Genomic DNA, 22262 nt, shown 5'->3' with positions numbered 1-22262 from the left:
GCTTTGACCCATTTCACAAGCCAGTGTATAAGATGCACCCCGTTTTTAGACCTATTTTCAAAGAAAAAAAGTGTGTATTATACGCCAGCGAATACGATAACAGCCTAAATTGTCCTGTCCAGAAAAAAAGTGTTTACGTAAATCTCTGGATGTTAATGTGCATTAATGTTCATGTTTCTTACTTGAAACAGAAATAATGATTGATTTATATTTCTTCCTTTGTCAAGAGCTTTATACACCTTAGTGATATGTATGTAAACTTCCTATTTGAACTTTTTTCGACTTGATTCGTAATGCCAAATGATAGGACATGGTTTGAGATCGTCTCAGCTCCAGATCTTCACATAGAACATGGACAACAAACATCAATGTTATATAGAGGATTCGACGTTAAGAAAAAAGCATTGGTCTTAATGAGCCTTGCCTAGTACACTGTTGCCGCAAGGTGTCTCCGTTAAAGGAAAGAGTGAGGTATAGTATCTCTGTCTCACACTCTTCCTAACACGTACAGTGTTCTCTCAAGTTTATCGTACAAAATAGGCATGTTGAGTCCACTCAAATTATAAAAAAAAAAACCTATTAATGCCATAATGATTCCTGAAAAAACATACATTATATTTTATATACATTATAACTAAACTTCGAATATTTAGCCCATTAACCAACTTTTAGGCAACTGAACTAGGCTGCAAAATAATAAAAAAATAGGCATTAAATACAGTTTAGGCACCTAAAAATACAATTTCAGGCACCTAGAAATACGATTTTAGCCACCTGAATATTTTTTTATTCAAACTGCAATAACTACAATAATGCAAATAATTAGTGAATATTAAGTATTACGCTATACAGTGATAAAGACAGTAAAAAAATTGTGGTTAGAGACTTCATTTTATTATGTCTTAAATTATGAATAATCAACTTATTATTAATGAATTCATGGTCTCATTGCTCTCTATGGCTGTTGATACATACGTCTCAATATTACAATTAAACTAATTAATTTCTTATTAACACATTATTCATAATTTGCTTTAAACAACATAATGATCATATAGACTTAAATTTTCTGTTGTGACTTTGTTTTGTTAGTTTTGCACTTATAAAATGATTCTATCTTTCCACGTGACACTGCTCTTTTGTATTCCTACTGCCTGCTCAAGTGCTCAATGAACCTGTTACTTTCTGGGAATTTTTTCATTCCTACAACCAAACTATTACAATGTCTTCGAGCCAAAATTTTCTCTTTCATTACTGCACTAAAAATACCTCACCCGTGTCAGAGTGGTTAACCTCTCTGCCTTCCAGCATGGTGACCCGGATTCAATTCTATCTGAGTCAGGAAGAAATTTGTGGTGGACAAAGCGAGTGTGGGGAGGGGGGTTTCTCTCGATTCTCTCATTTCCTCTCATCATCCCACCACAACAACCTCAGTCTAAGAGTCCCAAGCCAGTCCTCCAAAACAAATACAATATGGCTGATAGTTGTACACATTTATGTTTAATAAAGGCTATTATTGCTACACGAAAAATTAAAAACACATATTAACAAAATATAAATAGCTACTTTTTTACTCTAAAACTTTTAAAATAACTCATAATAGGGAAAACTAAGTATTTTATGCTCTATGAAGCCCATTCCAATGTTAACATTTTATGTAAAACGTGAAGGTATTTCAGCAGTGTTAGTTTATTACTGCAGAAAAAATAGACATTTAGCCTAAAATCCATCCGAGGTCTAATTAATTATAGCATGTTACAGGCAATATACATTGTATATAAAAACATCGCAGATAATGTTGCACATATTTGGCCTTAACTGTACTGCTCCTACTGTCTGTTAAATACCACAGCGGGATTGTTTAGCAAGAAAGGGGAAGGCTGTTCCACCAATTTAGCCATTACCCCATTATTTGCAAATTAAATATATGGTAATTTTAAAGATGTAACAATATTTTATCACATGAAATTGCTATAGTTCTCAATGAAATTGTGTTTAATGAATTAAAGGAAACTAATTAATTCTCAAGAAAAGATTTATAAATAGCCCCCATATGTTCAATGCTTTTTTCTTAATGTGGAATGCACTACAGGCAGGATTGAAACCCATCATAATGACTTCCACATAGTGTCGAAGCTGCATCAATCTATTGACCCTTAAAATTATGACCAACGATTTTTTCACTCAGGATTTGAGTTCTGTGACCAAATAGTTACGAAGAAACGTGATAATTAGCATTCTACTATTTTGTATCGTTGTGTAAGGAAAGTTTTTTTATATAATAGTGTAGCACTGTAGCATAATGATATTGAACTAGGCAATCATTTCAAACTTAACATTAGATTTTAGAAGTTTGTACTATTAAATTGATTATTTCCGTTATAATGAAGAGTAAATGTAGAGTATTTAGCTTCAACGAAGTATAAAAAATTAATGCTGCCATATTGAGTTATTATATAATTAAATACTTACTATTTGAAATAAAATATGTTAACAAGCCTGTTACATGTTTTGAAAATTACCATGTTTTAATAGCTTGTTTATTGGTAAATTTTGTGTTTCGGTAATGTAATCATGTATTATAAAGCACAAAAATTTTAATAATGAGTAGATATCATTTACAAAGTAAATTCTGTCTTACTCTTTCAGAATAAGGTGAATTTTTTTATTTAGAGTACTACTATTAAAATATTGCACTGCTATTCTGTAATGCAAAGTTCCATTAACGAGATAACAGAAAAAAATATTATTAATTTTACATGCCCTGAATCAGAGCATTTATTCCCATTGTTTTGGTAGCATATTGTTTCACATACACTTGACATATTGCTGTTGAAGAGAGTAATCATTGTGTCATGCAAAGGGGGCTCCTTTGGAATATGTTCCACTCAAATAAAAAAAGAGAGAAGTTCTTTAATTCTGAAGTAAATAACAAGAATTAAATTATAATGTAGTTCTATTTAATGTTAGACAATTGTACTACAAAATTTAACCAGTGTTCAGCATTTTTATATGTTTAAATAAAACTTGTAACATGCAGATTATGAATTTAAGAATAATTTTTTATGATGATAATATGGAGACTGACATTAAAAATTACCTGTAATGTATTATAATTGGGAAGTGATGAACACAATGAATATTGTTAGAACTACTTCATAAAAATGGTTAATCATTGTTCATTCCAGTATTTTCTAAAACAAGTAGATTCTTGAGTACCACATTTTGAAGTGTTCATGAAGTACATGAACAAAATGTCATTGGTTCTTCCATACGCACACAGACACACACAACACACACTTGTTCAGTATTACTCAATAATGTTTATTAAAAATTTTGTACCAAAACTTACATTCGCAACTATCTTATTATTTCGTTAATGTTACTATGTATATTATAAAATGAGGATAACTTCATGAAGAGAAAGACATTTGACACGAAACAATTGTGATATGTTTTTAAATAATACCATAATACTTATTGTATAGAGCAAGATCACGAAAGACCCAGTTACTGTTGGATTTCAGATTTCCCAGACAGATTATGTTTTAGCTATCCCATTTAGTGCTATAGCATTAGAATCAATTTATGACAAATCAACTGTACAATATTGCATACAATGTATGGAATATAGCTTACAGTCCAGTCTTCTGGGTTTTGAAAAGAAGACACTGCTTGTATTGATGTTATCATGTAAGTAGGAATTGGTTGAACTGTTTTAAAAGACTTTCTGTTTAATGGACAATGAATATTTACAGTCTGTGACAATGGAATCGTAGATTTGGAGCTGTAGTGAGAAATATATACAGTTGTGATTGACACTACGTGGGCGAATTCACATGTGTGGAGGCTCGGCGTTATCTTGCCCAATAACATTTCATGACCCTGCTTACATCATCACAGATCATGAATTGTTATTGGGCAAGATAACGCCGAGCCTCTACATATGTGAGTTCACCCACACAGTGTCAATCACAACCTTATATATTTCCCAATATAGGCAACATATTTGAATATACGTGAATACAATTTGAGCTTGAGACTTTGATTTGAATATTTTTTGGAACTATTATGGAACTGGAGTGATCTGTTGGAACAAGAATTAAATAAAGGTCATTATATTAAAGCTGTATCTGCTTTTCTTTCGCCATACAAAAGCTTCCTACTAGGAGAACACATTTGATATTTATTTAATTAGTGGAACTCGGAAATTTTAGCTATGTCATTAAAATAATTTAAGTTTAATACTAACAGTTCACAATTTTTAATAATGCTTTCACTTCCTTATTACACATATGTTGTTATCCAATACTTATCTTAGCAATGAAGTCATCAGCTGATTATTACACGTATATAGTATATATTTTTTAATCATCTTTTCATAACATTATGCATATTATAAAAATGATTTTTTTACCCTTGAAGTAATATCTTAAAAATTAATGCCCACAATAATATTCTAGGGGAAAGGAACTGGCCATCCTACCCCATTATCTCCTGGCCTAGTTGCCTCGATAAATAGTGCCATGTTGATATGACTTGTGAGGTTCAGACCTATTTTCGGACAGTTGACTGAACAACAACACTAATATTCCACAAATTCTTGCAGTTATTGTGTAATAACTGATACATGAATTGATAATGATTAAAACAAATTAAAGTGAGGTACCGTATTCTGTTTCTGTTACATATTACTGATAACATTAATCATGTTTTTTGTATATAAAAAGATACAACTGTATAATATCTCATATCATTGAATTTACTTATTTCATATTTTAATAATTCTCAAAACATAAAAGTTAGTTATATCTTCTCTGGATTCCATTGTTTCAGGTATGAGGGTGTACTGGGATTTTACAAAGGCCTGAGTGCTAACTTGATTCGTGTGACTCCAGCCACCATGATCACGTTCCTCGTGTATGAGAACACCTCTCATTTCTTGCTGAATTACAGCTCCAAAGATACAGGCAGTGATGCAACTTTACGTGACAAGAAATAATAACAAGTATAACCCAGAAGCCTGGATAACTATCAGGCTAGGCAGCAGATAAATAAATTATAAAATGCAACATAACAAATGGATCAAATAAATGAAATAGCACATATGGTGGAGCATACTTGTTCATATTAGTAGAAATTTAATGACAATTATTGTGAGCAACATTTTTTGTGTTCAGTACATTGTATTTCATTTAAACAGTAAATTAATTTCTATTGAAAGTAAACTCTTTTAAAAAATTAATTCTTTGCAATTTCTAGTTGGAAACATATTGGCAGTTCATATAAATGTTAATGTACATTCATGCTTCTACTTTCTTGAACTTGAGCTCATCATATGTGTCATCGAAGTCTATGGAAGTTTTGTTTGTTGTTATACAAGAAGTTTATATTTTAATGTTGTGTAAATTTAAATGTTGGTGGCTTAAATTTAAGACTTTAAACTAATATTAATATTCATTGCTGAAAGTAAAGAAAAGTCTACATCTGAGGACAAGTATGATTTAGTTGAATTAGTGATAGATTAGAAAATTGCTGAAAGTTATCAGTTATCATAATATGTTCCTATAACCTTCATCGTTTCAGAATATTTCACAAGAATGTCAGAAAACCTATACAATTTATTTCACTCATATGTAATGTAGCACAACCGCCTTCATGATTTTAACTTCAGCCACCAGCATAGCCTAGAGTTAGCGAGCAGGACTTGTGCTCTGAGGCCATGCTTTGGTGTAGGTTCAGATCCTGCTTGGGCTAAATATCTGATTGGATTTTTTCCGAAATTTTTCTCAACTCTAAGGTGACCATTGGGTAAACTGATGGCGAATCCTCAGACTTATTTCAGTAAAATATAATCGCCAATTCCACTGATGTTAGATAATCACATAGTTTATTCAGTATTGTTAAACAACCAATAAAAATATTTCAAGCTAAGGGTAGCTGGCAACATTTCTAAACACATTACGAGTTCACATAGACAATTTTCTAATGTGATCATAGTTATTACTTTACTAATAAATTGTCTTCTGTTTTCACTCATTGTTTGTGCTGTAATTTACTTTGAGCTTATCTCGTTCTAAGTGGACAGAGATCAGAACAAGATGTTTTGTCATACAGTGCACTTTGAATAATCTTTATGTACTTGTACACTTACGTCATTCTCTGCAGTTGTCATTCAAACCATCTGTTACGTCTGTCATTCTTGCTCATATTGAAAATAAGTTCTTCTTGTTTCTGCATTTTTCTTTTTATCTTAACAGTACGAATAGTGAAAAGCAGGCCAGGTTTAGTGAATGATACTTTAAATGTATGGTAACCTCTCATATATATATATGACTGCTGGCACACACAAATTCTTTTCTCTAAATACAGCTTACATGTCATAAAATTAAAGAAAATGTCATAAATGATTCTGTGTATATTTTCGAAAATCACGTGTTTCTTCATGAATTTTAAACAATTTACAACTCAAGTTTCACTCTGATTTATTAAATAAAATTAATCTACATGAGCATTAAAGTAGGATAGAAAGGTAGTTCTTAAGAAAGCTGAAGAAAAATAATTGTGTGTCAGTCATGGATGTGTTCTGTTTATTCTTATAGCAAGATAAATGCATTGGTAGTTGACAATGTAATGAGTAAAAATGTATCAGTTACACTTTAAGATGTTGAGTAAACAAAATACATTTATTACACAGATTATTTAATATTTAATTAAGAAAGAAATTAAATACCTATACAACGATCTTTTGTTGAATAATAGTCAAATAATGGCTTCAGCGTGAGTAGTTGATATCTATCATAGGTCCAGTTTTAGTAGTTGAGATTGAGTGAATTGGTAGTTAGCAGTACGTAATATAAATTACAATAGAACCTCGCTAATTGAGCCTTGCAAATCTGAGGCTTTGTTAAATCTAAGCCATCCACATCACGCACATGCTTGTGCCCTAATGTGGATCTCCTTCGCCAGAGTCCATGTCTCTCTGTCACAATAGGAAGCACCTTGTTATTCAAGCAATGGCATGACACTGCTGTGCAAAAACAGTGCAACATCCTGAAGCAAGAGTCACTTAAGAACTCCTTCAAAAACAACCTCATTATTATTGTTTTTTAGCTAAAACAATCAATCTGAGATTAACTCTATACAAAATTACAATAAATTAGTCTTAGCTTTAGTTGTTATTAGTTTTAGATTTTTCCTATGATGCTCCATGCAGTCTGAGTTATTCCAAATCCGAGGTGCCCTCTCCCCCTCCCCCCCGTTACCTCGGATTACCGAGATTCTACTGCACTCTACTTCTATTTTTAAAGGAAAGGAAGCTTCAACGCAGACAATTCATCTGTTGGAGGCGACACTAGTGTATAATTTATATCTAATTTTGTCATAAATCTAATAATAGTATTTAATAATTTGCATCTTCAGTACTCATACTGTTTGATAAAATTCATAATTTAATGTCTTTATTTGTTATAAGTTTTGAGTTCCACATCAGTTTCACCATTATAAACGCAATGAATGACATGCACTTAGACTTACTACTTGTTTCCACATAACTTTATCCATAATATTCGTGCATTATATTTGATTTACGAAGTGTCAGTCTTACATTGCTCATACCATTAATCATTTCTCTTTTTTTTTTATCTCAGTAACAGTAAACGACCTGCCCTTAAATTTTCTTTTTTATTTTTATAACCCTTCTTCTGCCATTTATCTTGAACATTGAAACTCTTTATCCGATGTGGAACAGAATAATTAGCCCTATTATTTGCCATTACTCTCACTTTACTTCACTTGTTGCTCTCACTGAAACACAGAACAAACTGCGTTGCGAGACCATGAATAAAACAGTTATCCCCACAGACTTCTCCCCTCCTGCCCGTACAAACGTGTTGCTGTTGTCGGCTGAGGCACTTCATGCAGCTCTGGTTCTGATATATATGGATGACCCAGTAGTTGAGCAACTGGAGTATTTTCTGAGTCAAAGAATACCATACCGCACATGCTCTGAGCCAAAAGCTTTGGTTGATGAGATATTCACTTCGTTTTTCTGTTTAAATATTACACATCCATGCTGAGAAAGAATTAAAACTGTACCTCTTATGAATCAAGCTACAAGTCTCGAAACATCTTCGCCTCCTCAACAATTATGTCTCCACTGTACATTAACTAACAAGGTGACAGACCGCAACTTTTGTGTTGTAAAAAATGTTTTGCTGTGCTTTGTTTTACATCATTGACTTCCATCAGAAACAATATCATCGTAGTAGATGATTCCAAAAGCATTTCTTTTCCTTGTCATTTTATCAAACATATCGACATTATAGTTATTAATTTCATAGTAGATATACCCAACAATCATTCACAAACAATATAAATTAATAAATGCATACGGTTCATTTAAAAGAACTTCTACTGTACCGAAAGTGCCAACTACTAGTGTTAAGTCAGCTACTAATGCCTTTATCTTAAACTTTCAAAGCCTTCAACTTTTCCAACCTCCATAAAATATCATTCTTAAGTTTAAGTTCATTATTTATGTTTATTTAAATTAAAGAATACTTTCTGGAATCTTCGCAAAAGGGTTTTCTGTTAGTGGAGATCATGTTGCTTTCATTCAATAATATAATGGTCACCAAATTTTTCATTCCTACAATTTGAATTCCCTGAACCTCAGCCATTGAGAAAGAAACCAAAGATTAAAGTTAAATAATGTTCTTCAATGTTTAATTTTATTGTTGTTTACTAATTAAATGTTTATTGTCGAAAAAGACTCTTTGGCATGAGTAACCAACATTAAAATTATCTTCACAAAATCTTAATTCATTATTCTTTCCGCAATTGCTTGTTTTCGAGAAGCGTTTTGGTTTACATCTTATAAAATGTGCATCAAGTTCTCTCTTAAGAAAACCAGCACATATTGCATCATGAAAATGAAAGACACATTACACACTGAATATGCAAAATCCCCCATGTGTCAGACACATTGGCTATAATAGTCACCAGAATTCACTTTTAAAATGTTAACTTTGTTAGATAATATTAATAGTGATTTTTTATTTTCAGTGTTATAATTTGTAAATTAACGTAATGTAACGTTTATAAAAATAAAATTCTGTTAAAAGAAAGTGCACATCACACACTTCATATCTCTTTATAAACACTTGTGTTACAGTATTTTCAGTTTGAAAAGTGATGTTGAAGTACACATGTATATAGAAGATCGAATTGGTTTGGGAAGATAAAAATGTTTGTTTTACGTCAGTAATCGCTACTTGTCTCACTTTAGTTATGTAAATTAAGCTGGTCATTGTTTAAACAGAATTACTCATTGCATAATCATGCTTGAACTTTTTGAAGAACCCTGTAGAATAATTTGTCTCACAATATAATAGAAACACTAACTATTATACAGTTATAAATCTTAAGTTTTCGTATGTGAGATATTTAAGAGCATTTTATTATTGCACAGAAGTCTATTTGTTTATCGTGTCTGATAGAGGATATATTCTTGTATTGAAGCTTAGAAAATATATTTCATTGCCTTTAATTACATATAGGTTTGGAGAAGTCATACTAGGTGTAGTAGACGTTGGTATATATGCCTTTCATCTTGTTAGAGCTTAAATGTACTTAAAGCATGATAGGAGTTTTTATTGTTACATTTTAATTTTCATCACAGTCCCTCTCAAAGAATTGCAAGGTACTGTTTTCCAGCTTCGGTAAGATGTAACTTACTATGCTTGCAAAAAATAAAGTATTGTGTATATATGTGTGATCTCATTTGTAAGATACTGAACAAACTTCATAGGTGGAAATAAAAAAAATGTAATTTCTTCATGAATAATTACATTGTTTCTAATAGTCACGATTACAATGGAAACCCTTGTATTACAAAAACATTTGTGTGAAATAATCTGTGATTGAAGAGTCACGATGTATGTATATTTAGTTTTGTTATGTTATTGTTATAAAGTTATATAATAAATTTACTTTATGCAACTAAAAAATATTAATTTAACCTCTTTCCTTATAATAGATGATTTCTTTCGTAACCTTTCATTGTCATTGTATAGTGTGTCTGCAGAAACATTCCGGGGTTATAAACTGCTGTAGCGTCGCTGTCAGTTGCCGGATTTATACGAAGCTGGTATCATTATAAAGAGAAACTCAAAAATTTTTGTACCTACCTCAAAGACACTCTATGTGTGCTCCACGTGTCACGCTGCAGACATCAAGGCGATATTCCCACTCATGCCACACATGTTCCAACATATCTATAGGGATGGACTAGATGGCAGTAGTGATACAAAGTTGGAGTTCTTGCAGATTTTGAGGTAGTGGAGGTATATAGACAAGATTCTTTATAATATAGTGCTGTCGTTACTAAAGCAACATGCAGTAAACAAACCCACTGTAGTCATAATATTACACCCGGGACTTCAGCTAACACTGCACATTCCGTGGCTGATGACGTTGCTTGCAATCCTACCACCTCAAGCAAACCTAATCAGAAAAACGAGGTCATTACGGTAAACAGTAACAAGGAAACTCCTCCTAGAGAAACCAAAACGTTCAATCAGAATAATGATGAAACTGAATGGGTCACTGTTGGGAAGAAAAGATCTTCTAGTAAAAACAAAAGAATTGTAGTTTGTAACAAGTCAATTACAAATGATATTGGACTAAAAACTGTTCCTAAGAAAGGATACTTATTTGTCTCTAGATTAGACCCATCTACAACAGTGCAAAGTTTAGAGTCCTTTGTGAAAGAAAGTTTTCCGGAGGCACAATGCGAACCTCTGAAATCAAAATTTCCTAATTCCTATGCATCGTTTAAAATTACAATAAATTCCGACAATATTGCACGAGCTTTGGACACTAATATCTGGCCGCAAGGACTTCTGGTCACTAGGTTTTTTCAAAGGAGGCGCCCCCAAACGCAGGCCACATAGAAAACTCATCATCATCACCAAATGATAACAATGCAATAATAACAATAACTGGTCTATATCTCAATATACAGGGTTTGAATAACAAAATTAATCTCCTGGAAACTTTCTTTAACTTAGACACCTATTCATTTTTGTGTTTTACGGAACATTGGTTGCGTGACTATAATATTGACTATATAAATTTTGATAGTTTTAACTTAGGTGATTGTTTCAAAAGATCTAATCATATTCATGGAGGATCAGCTATTTTTGTAAAAAACAACTTAAGACTTTATTCCTATGGAAATTGATGAACTAAAAGTAGAATTTCATTTAGAATGTTCAGGAATAATGATTGACTCATTGAAATTGATAATTATTTGTATTTATAGATCTCCAAGTGGATCTTCAAATATTTTTTTAATTCAACTCGAAAAGCTTCTTCAAATACTCACTAAATGGCCCAATTACACAGTAGTAATAGGGGGAGACGTAAATTCTGACTTTGATGTCTTAACAGAGAAAACAACTGTACTTGACCTATTAAATCTATTAAGACAATTCAACTTCTATCCAGGAAATTACACTCCTACGAGAGGAAATGCATGCCTCGACAACATTTTCATTAATAGCGGGAATCGTATGCCATTCAGGTAAAAAAATTTCCATATTCCGACCACTCTGACTTATTATTGCAATTAAATATTCACTTGAGAAGCGGATATAACCAACCTCAAATTATTAAAAAGCGTTTATTTACCGCTGAAAGAGTAATGAAATTTTGTTTTTATATAAACAATATTGATTGGGAATCCTTCTTCAATGTTCAAGAGCCTAATGCAGCTCAAATTTTTAAACATTTTTTTAATTTAATTTTAGAATATTTTAACTTATCATTCGAAGTCAAGAATGTAAAACTAAATATTAGCAAAAAACATAAAAACAAATGGTACTCTGAAGAATTAAAACATGAAAACCCAATTACTAATGCTACATAATATTTATAAAGAGACTGGTCTGCTCACAGTTAAAAATAAATTATATGAAATTAAGAAACAATACAGAAATCAATTAACTCAAGCGAAACTAAACTATAACACAAAATTAATTGTCAACTCTGATAACAAATGTAAAACTGCCTGGAATCTGATAAATAAAGAAAGGTCTAGTAACTCTCAAAATCAAATAAACAATCATAATATATCGCCGGAAGAGTTTAACGAATTTTTCATTGACTCGGTGAACAAAACCAAATTCAAAATTCAATGCTCTGAGCTATCCCCTATGGAAATACTAACCGAAAATGGCAAAATCTCATGCACTTTTAAATGGAGAGAGGTCACCACTGAAGAGGTATGGAATATAATAAAAAATTTGAAAAAATCAAATTCAAAAGATGTTTACGATATGTCAAATGATTTTTTAAAAAAAGTTATAAATTCAATTTATATTCCTCTTACAAATATGATCAATATTTGTCTAAAACAAGGTCTATTTCCAGATCAACTAAAAATTTCGAAAGTAATTCCGATTTATAAAAAAAGGCAATAGATCAAGTCCAAATAGTTACAGACCAATCTCTATCATTCCAGTGCTATCTAAGATATTTGAATAAGTAATTTTCAATCAGATTTATGACTATTTTGAAAATTCAAATCTCTTTAGTATTAACCAATTTGGCTTTAGAAGAAGGAAATCAACAAATGATGGAATTGAGCTTTTAATAACCGAAATTTTAAGAAATTTTGAAAATAGGTCACAAGTTAATGCTGTGTTTTGTGATCTCTCCAAAGCTTTCGATTGCATTGATCACAACTTAATTCTATCAAAATTAGAATTTGATGGTATTCGAGGGATATATATTTTTAGAACCTATCTTCATGGCAGAATGCAATTAGTCTCAATAGGTGAAAATTGGTCAAGTCTCTTCAGTATACATTATGGTGTTCCACAAGGTTCAATAATTGGTCCACTGCTATTCTTAGTAGCAATAAATGACCTTCCTAAATTCATTAAAGCTATAACAATTATGTATGCTGATGACACTACATTCTTATGTTCTAGCTCTACTCTGAATGAATGTCATGCTCTAACCAGTGATATTCTATCACAGATGGCTTTATGGTTTGAATCTAATGGTTTTTTGCTTCATCAAGAAAAGACTATCAACATAACTTTTACCCTAAATCATATAATAACAAAGGACAACATACAAAACTGTACCAAATTTCTAGGACTTTTTATAGACTCCAGTTTAACATGGGAAAAACATATCGAATATATATGCACAAAATTATCAAGAGTTATATATTTATTAAAGAAATTAGTGACTTGTGTTTCTCAATATTATTTAAGATGTGCCTACTTTTCGTTTTTTCAGTCGATAATTAGGTATGCCTTAATTTTCTGGGGAAATGGTAGCAAAATTGGGAGCATCTTGATTTTGCAAAAGAAAGCCATTAGAATTCTATGTCACTCAAACTATCTAGAACATTGTCGACCTCTTTTCAAACAATCACAGATATTACCTGTCATAAATTTATATATATATATATACGACCTAGTCCTTTACACTCGACAAAATACAGACAATTACTCATTAATAGCCAATATACATGATCATGAAATTAGAAATAGTGAACAAATTAATATTCCATACTGTAGATTACATAAAACTAGTACAAATTTTTCTGTCATGGGGATGAAATTTTATAATAAGCTTCCCAGTCAATATTATAAGTTACAGTACCAATCAATAGTTTCAAAGCTAGATTTTATAATTGGCTTTTAATTAATCCTTTCTACTCTGTAGATGAGTTTCTTAACATAAATTCACACGAAATTGTTTTTTAATAAATGAACTTATTTAGATTAGTTACAATTATTTTTCTGTTGCTGAGTTTTTGAACACAAATTTGTATGAAATTGTATATTAATAAATAAGTTTAATTGCAATTTAGTTAGTTTTCTTCAATTTAAAAGTTTCAAATTATTTCATGTTTTCATTGTATTACTTAAATTTTATTGTTTCTATTATTAGTGTTTTTTTTAATGTATTTATATGTTTTTTCAATGTATTCTGACGTAGCCTAAAACTGTATGTCTAATGGCCAAATAAATTGAATTGAATTGAATACGGAGAAGTGCGCACAAATGTGCATTAATTTTGGGCTCTGCTGTATTCCAGCAGCGATTTTCTCTTTAAACACTCACTGAAGTCCTTTTATGGGTTCACATAAAGAATCTTGTGCAAGATTCTTTATGTGACCCCATGAAAGGAAGTCACAGACAGTCAAGTCAGGGGACCTCGGAAGCCAGTGCATCCATCTTCCTGAAGTTGTTCTAATTCTGTACAGTGAGATGCCAGTGAGGAGGTGCTCCATCTTCTTGGAAAAAAAATTCGTTGCCTTCTTCTTCCAATTGTGAAAACAGCCACTTAGTAAGCATATCAAGATAGCTCATACCGGTGACAGTGTTCTCTTGAAAGAAAAATGGGCCATACACTTTCCATTTCGAAACAGCACAAAACACATTTAGCTTAGGGGAGTCACGTTCAACCTCCAAAATGAAATGTGGATTTTTGCTCTCCCAAATCCTAACATTGTGCTTGATTACTTTTCCATTGACGTGGAATGTTGCCTCATCACTAAAAATGAATTTAGCTGAAAGGTCTTCATCATCCTAAATAACCGTCTAAATGCTGCAGAATTCACAGACTTGAAAATTTAACTTTCAGATCATTTAACACAATTTTCTTATATCCAACAATGCCCTTGAGTTCAGAGTGGGTCATGAAACTAGTAAGTTTGTGTTCAATGGTGATATTATTATTTAAGTGCTTATAACTACATCCAGCAAAGTTCGTAAGTGAATTTAAACTTTATTTGTATTATTGACAGCTGAAGAAAGTGTGGAAATATTAGGAACATTTGTTTTACTCAAATAATATAATATTTAATAAGTTAAATACGAACAATTTGGTTATCTGAAACAGATAGTGTTTTGTTTTTATCATAAAACAAAAGAAGGCATTGTTGCATAGCCTTCAATATACAATCACATCAACAAGACGAAGGCCAATTATTCTTCCCAAATCAAGGCCCTCCAGTTAACTCTTCTACATCACGTTCCTTGTTACAGCCTTCAAAATTAGTCACAAAACGATAATATGAAGAAATAACTGAAAATAATTCTTCTAATTCTGATGACAGTTTGGTAATTATAGACGAGATGTCGCTGAGTCAATGATTCAATTGAATTAGTTCTTGATTCAATTCTTTTGAATTGAATTAAAATAATTTTAAGGCTTTTTCCTACATGTCTCCCCTTCTTCTGTTTTCTCTTCAACTTCTCTCTCCTAGATGTCCCTACCTCTTATTCACTTCTCTCCTATACATGGGTCTACTTTTATTTTACTACTACATCTATTTTGTCACGTAATTCTACATATCTCAAACTATATTACTATATCATACAAATCCAATTTTAATTATCTTGACGGTTTGGGTGGGATTCGTTCCTGGGACCTTTGACACCATAATACCTTGCTTTAACACACTCGGCTAAACAGCTACGTTGTGAAATAAAGTTTAAAATAGGTCTCTTATGTTTAGGGTAGGATTAAAGAAAATAAATAAAACAGATAAAGCAAATTTACGTAATCTAAATTATTCCTGACGTTTAAAAAACAATAATTTACTTGTTTATAGCAAAAGAAAAGCTGGAAAAATATGCATAAAGAGGACAACATTGACGTACATTATCTATGACGTCACATTTCCAAAGCAACCTGATAAACAAGCATTGTTGGTTCAAGTGCCATTTTCAAGATACTACGACATAACGACAGTAATAATAATTTATTGCATTAGCCATGGAAAGTAAAAATAATTGTAATTTGAGAAAACTTTTCAGTAATTTGAGCAGTGAAGAAGAAGAGATTGATTTCGCCATGTCGTATAAACTAATACCTGACAAAAGTGCAAAGAAATGTGTGAGTTGCAAATCAAGTGATAGTGTGAATTGGCAGAGAAGGCAAAATACTCAAACTATTCATTCTGTTTGAAGTGTAAAAAGTGTAAACAGGAAACGTCTATAACCCGCAACACATGGTTCGAAAACACAAAAATAACTATACGTCAAAGCTTGGTTCTTATTTATATGTGGTTGCTTCAAACAACTCTTCAGATAGTTGCTTCAGAGGCAGAAGTTCACTTCAGTACTGCACTAGATTATTTCTGTTTCTGCAGAGAAATATGTTATGTTATAATTACACAAACTACCAAACCCATAGGAGGAGAAGGACACATCGTGGAATTAGATGAAACACATGTCTACACCAGAAAATATAAAAGGGGCAGACTTCTCAAAAACGAGAAAAATAGCGTATGGGTTTTTGGAGGTATCGATAGAGAGACGAAAGAATCGTTTGTATTGAAAGTGGAAAAAAGAGATAAAAATACCTTGATACCCATAATTAAGTCATTCATCAAACCACATACTAAAATTATGACGGATGGTTGGAAGTCTTACAGTGATTTGAAAGATGAAGGATATATCCATGAAGTTGTGAATCACTCGATAGAATTTGTACCTGAAGATGATCGTTCTGTGCACACCCAAAAAGTAGAACGAATGTGGAAAACGCTGAAATCAGTTTTAAAAAGAGAAGGCAGGGAAAGTGAAAATGATCATTTATACGTGTTTGAGTTCCTATATCGTGAATAACAGAAACTGAAAGGAATGACTACACCCAGTGAAATGTTTCCGCAGTTTCTACAGCATATCCACGACACATATCCAGGGTACGGAATAGAAGGATTAAAACCTAAAGACTACATTCCTCAGCAATGAGTGATAGTGTCATACGAACAATGTTTTTTTAGGAAGTGTTCAATTATTGAAAGAAAAACTTGGCGAACTATACAGTGTTACGTATTATAATACGAACAATAATTGTAGGACGTCTTCAGTTAATAGTGAATAGTATACCTAGTGAACTATACAGCGGTCACCAAGGAATCACTCATTTATATGAACTATTGGTAGTTTAATTCTGAGCGTGTTACCTAGCTTCGTATTACAATGAGAACAATGATTGTGAGAAGTGTTCAGTTAAAAAAGTGTTCAATTAGGTGAATGTTACTTATGTCCCGCCCACTATAGGAGACATATGCCAGTTTTACACTAATTCTAAACATATTTAGTATAACTTGTTGCTTGCGAGCCATCCAAAACCCCAACCTCCACCCGATACCCCGCTTTTTTCATCATGTGCTACACGTCGGATCATCATCGGGGCTTGCAGCCCCGATACCCCGCTTTTTTCACCATGTGCTACACGTCGGATCATCGTCGGGGCTTTCAGCCCCGATACCCCGCTTTTTACATCATGTGCTACACGTCGGATCATCATCGGGGCTTGCAGCCCCGATACCCCGCTTTTTACATCATGTGCTACATGTCAGATCATCATCGGGGCTTGCAGCCCCGATACCTTGGTTTTTACATCATGTGCTACACGTCGGATCATCATCAGGGCTTGCAGCTCCGATACCCCGCTTTTTACATCATGTGCTACACGTCGGATCATCATCGGGGCTTGCAGCCCCGATACCCCACTATTTACATCATGTGCGTGTAATAAACAATAAGCAAATCATCTTTGATTACAGCAGTCACCAAAGAATCGTTCACTAAAGTGAACTATTTAATTCTGAGCGTCACCTAGCAACAAGAATCGTTGCTTTAAGTAAACTATTTAAATCTGAGCGAGTCGCCTAGCAACAGGAGTCGTTCATTCAATTGAATCATTGACTCAGTGACATCTCGTCTATAATTACCGAAAGTTTTTTCACACCAACTAAAAAACAAACAATTTCAGCTTCTAAAATAAATTCTAAATATGTAGTCGATCTAACTACCGTCCACAACAAGTTCTCCCCTCTCGAGGAGATGGATGATGAAATTGATAATGTGACTCCAGCATCAACACAAGAATCAACCTCTACTAGGCCTACTCCCAAAATCAGAGTACCACCAATATTTCTTCACGAAGTAAATAATTACCAGCAGATAATATGCGACATAGATTCCATTGTTTCCAATGAATATTCAACACAACAACAGAACAAAGTCTTAAAAATTAACACTACTACTGCTGCTGACTTTCGTTTAGTTACAAAATTCTTAGAAGAATCACAGCTCCCTTATCATACTTTTCGTAATCCAGATACCAAGAGACTGGAAGTCGTTTTACGCAATGTTCCTCATTCTCTAACAGATAATGATGTTATCTTGGAGCTTAAATCCCTCAACCTGCCTGTTATTAAAGTTACCAGGCTTTTCTATAGAGACAGACAACCTATGCCGCTCTGTGCAGTGGAATTAGACAACAATGAACAGGGTAAGAAGATTTTTGATATAAAACAAATTCAACATGCTCTCATTAGAGTAGAATATCGCCGAAAACCCCGAAACATTCCTCAGTGTACAAGATGTCAGCGTTATGGTCACACTAAAAACTTTTGCCATCTCACACCACGCTGTGTGAAGTCTCCTCAAAATCATCACTTTTCTGAATGCACTAAACCTAAAGAAGCTGAACCAACATGTATAAACTGTGGAGGAGCACACTCAGCAAATTTTAAGGGTTGTAGTTATTATCTTGGCTTAAAGAAAAAGTCTGATTCAAATCCTCCACAGCAAAATCTCTCAACATCACCGCCAACCTTAAATTTGCAAAATTTTCCTAATCTTACAGCAAATTCTCCTTCTGCCTCGCCATCTACACCTTCTTGGCCACACTCAGTACCTATTAAAACAAATGTTACCAATACTTCAATTCAAGATACCTCTCTTGCTACAGATGTTATTGGAAACTTAATTCAATTAGTGATAACTTCCCTGAAACCACACCTACCTGTGATTAAAACTTTCCTCCTCCAACTTGTCACAGGCCTTCTCAATAATGAACATTAATGTCAATAAAACGTTCTCTGAACTGATTATTTTAAACTGGAACACAAATGGAATCAAAGCTAAGCGAGGAGCTTTCTTAGAATTTCTCTCTCGACACAATGTAGCTGTAGCGTGTGTTACTGAGACTCATCTTATTCACCCAGAGAAGTTTACAGTTCCTGGTTACAATATTTATAGAACTAATCGTGTTGCTCCCGAAGCCTCTGGTGGTGTGGCAATTATAATTAGGAAAAATATACAGCATCACTCAATAATTCTGCCAGAACTGAACTGTTTAGAAGCCTGTGCTATTAAGATAACTTCACATAACCTTCCACAGTTTACTATAATTTCAGCATATAAACCACCAAAAGTACGTTTGAATTCTCAAAATGTTGTTAATCTTTTTTCTAATACTACACCAACAATACTTTTAGGAGACTTACATAGTAAACATCAAATATGGGAATGTCGTGTAACCACACCTAATGGAAGACGATTACTAACTATCTCAGAGGAAAACTCTATTAATATCGGTGCACCTTTGGAACCCACGTTCTATCGACCTAACATATTACCTGATATACTGGACATAGCTTTGCACAAATATATTCAGAACACCTCAAACACGCGTGTATTACATGAATTAGACTCCGATCATTGTCTTGTTCTGATTTCATTTGACGACAACCCTATGCTTCGCCCTCCTCCCAATCGACTTATCGAGGGTACTATAAACTGGAACAACTTTCAACTAACTTAAACCTAGACGATGTTTTGCAGCCCACCAATAACTTGAAAACAATCACCGATGCTGATGCAGCAGTTCGTACTTTCACTGATGCTATTACTTCATCTATTCGAGCAGCAACGGTTCCGACAAGACGGGTACATAGAAAATCTTATCACGAAACTCTTCCCTCAAAAATAAAATGGCTTATAAAGGAAAAACATCAAACCCGTCGATTGTGGCAAAAACATAGAGAACCATGGCAGCATCACCGCCTAAATCAACTAACCAGAGAGGTAAAAAAATTGTTGGACGAACACCGATTCATATCTTATCAACGCCATCTAGCCACTTTATCTCCAGAAGATTCCTCCCTTTGGAAAGAGACAAAGAGAGTATTGAAAGAGCCATGTATAATTCCACCTTTACAACAAGATGGTTGTCAATATGCAAGTGACAATGAAAAGTGTGAAATTTTCGCAGACTCCTTTCAAGCCTCTTTCATACCAAACCCAATCAAGAATAAAGAATTCAGCGAAGAAATAGAACTTTTTCCGAATAATTATCCTTCAGCACCATTGCCCGTAAACTTCACCTCGCCAAATGAGATCCACTCAATAATTCAGAAACTTCCAACAAAGAAATCTCCTGGATACGATCTCATCCCAAACTTTGTATTGAAGTATCTTACTCGTAAAGCTCTAGCAAACTTAGCTTCATTATTCAATGCTCTACTTCGTCTGGAATATTTCCCTGATAGTTGGAAACATGCAGTAATAATTGTAATTCATAAACCTGGAAAACCTGCTTCAAATCCAACAAGTTACCGTCCCATAAGTCTTTTATCAACTATATCCAAAGTCTTTGAAAAGGTTTTACTGAAATGCTTGGATACGTTTCTACTTCAAGCATCCATCCTACCTCCATATCAGTTTGGCTTTCGTCGAAATCATTCTACCAACCATCAAGTGCTTCGTATCACTGAACAAATTGCACAGGACTTTGAAAACAAAGAACAGACTGCAGTCGCATTTCTTGACTTCACTCAAGCATTTGATCGAGTTTGGCATAAAGGTCTTCGGTACAAATTACACAAGTCCGGCATTCCAGACTACCTATGCAACATAATGACTAGTTTCTTGTCAAATCGCACATTCTCAGTCAGAGTGGGTTGTACTCACTCCTCTGTTAGACCCATTAGTGCTGGCATTCCACAAGGCTCTATCTTAGGTCCGATATTATTCAATGTATATACCTCGGACATTCCTGCAACACCAACTGCACAAATTGCTATGTATGCAGACGATACAGCTATTTATGCAACCCATCGCAACATTAACATAGCCTCAAATCACCTTCAGGAAGCCTTAAACATCATATGCACTTGGATTGAAAATTGACGCATCGCACTGAACTACAATAAATGCGAAGCAATGATATTTACTTTGTGTCGTCCTGCTAATCCTCCATGCATAAATCTTTCAACCAACGTGATACCGTGGAAACCAAAGGATGAAGCTGTAAAATATCTTGGAGTGCACTTAGATCGCCGTCTGTCATGGAAACATCACATCAACAACAAACTTAAATTGGCCTACTCAAGACTCGCTAAATTATATCCGCTCCTCAACAAGAAATCATCTCTAAAGCTACAAAATTGCATGCTACTTTACACATCTCTATTACGACCTCTACTGCTTTATGCCTGTCCTGTCTGGGGAGGAGCTGCAATAAGTGAAATTAAACACATCCAGTCATTTCAAAATAAAGTCCTACGAATTTCACTCAATTCTCCTTGGTTTGTCCGTAACAGCCAACTACACAGAGAAACTGGTATTGACACAATCAAACAGTTTATTCACTCACAAGCTAAGAAGTTCTATGACAACCTAGAAAATGTTCCAGGCGCCATCCATTACTCTCTCAGAAAGAAGTCCACATTTCCCACCAGAATCAAGAGCCGACTTCCAATGGACCTCATATTATAATCAAAATTTATCATCACACCAACCTATGTAAACAATTACTTATTAACAATTATTTTTGTTCATTGAGGAGCCCAATCTAGGCTGCCCTCAATTCAGTGTCATATATAATATTTATAATTTTAGAAATGATCTGTATAGCGCTAAATGCGCTGATCGATCAATAAATTGTTTAAAAAAAAACCAATGCCCTTAATGACAAGTGAAATACGGTAACTTTTTTTTTTTCCTTTCTTCTTGTGCTCCATCTGTTGTTATGGTCAACAATTATCAATTACGCATTTCCTGAAATTCTTTGAGCTGTTCTTTCAAATGACACTGGTATGAATTTCGTAAAACACATAGTGACAGAATTACAGCACTTTTAACCCCAGAATGTTTCTGCGGACACATTGTATATCACACCGCATATTCTTGCCTTAAAGGACCTGCTCACACCTATGTATCACAGAGTTTGATTGTTTTAACAGCAGATATAATCCTGTAGTGTCCGCCTCTGCTGAGACATGTGGACGTGAGGCCAGCAGCCGTCTGGTCAGTCTTGGCCCTTCATGGGCTGTAGCACCACGGATTTACTTTGTATAATCCTGTAGCTGGTACCTATTGCCATAAACCTTTATTGTTCTCCTACATTTGATTGTATTAACCAAAACT

General features: G+C 33.5%; 2 protein-coding genes across 3 annotated transcripts in view; both read left to right on the top strand.

The window, feature by feature from the left end:
• Positions 1-7728, top strand: part of LOC138715299 (solute carrier family 25 member 32) — a 78161-nt gene extending 70433 nt beyond the window's left edge. The window contains exon 7 of one of the 2 annotated variants that reach the window (XR_011336217.1): positions 4837-4973. Coding sequence is in view for 1 of the 2 variants with exons in the window: in XM_069848070.1 (XP_069704171.1) it covers positions 4837-5002 (166 nt within the window). In the remaining variant the exon portion in view is untranslated. Of the gene's footprint in view, positions 1-4836 lie in introns of both variants that reach the window. The other variant, XM_069848070.1, reaches the window with a different exon arrangement.
• The window catches only part of Rpn13 (regulatory particle non-ATPase 13), a 625061-nt gene that overhangs the window by 429797 nt on the left and 173002 nt on the right, over positions 1-22262 (top strand). The window lies entirely within an intron of this gene.

Source organism: Periplaneta americana, chromosome 15 (genome assembly GCF_040183065.1).
Source record: "Periplaneta americana isolate PAMFEO1 chromosome 15, P.americana_PAMFEO1_priV1, whole genome shotgun sequence".
Classification (NCBI taxonomy): domain Eukaryota; kingdom Metazoa; phylum Arthropoda; class Insecta; order Blattodea; family Blattidae; genus Periplaneta; species Periplaneta americana.
Note: the sequence above shows the minus strand (reverse complement) of the source record. Positions and strands in the feature narration are given on the sequence as shown.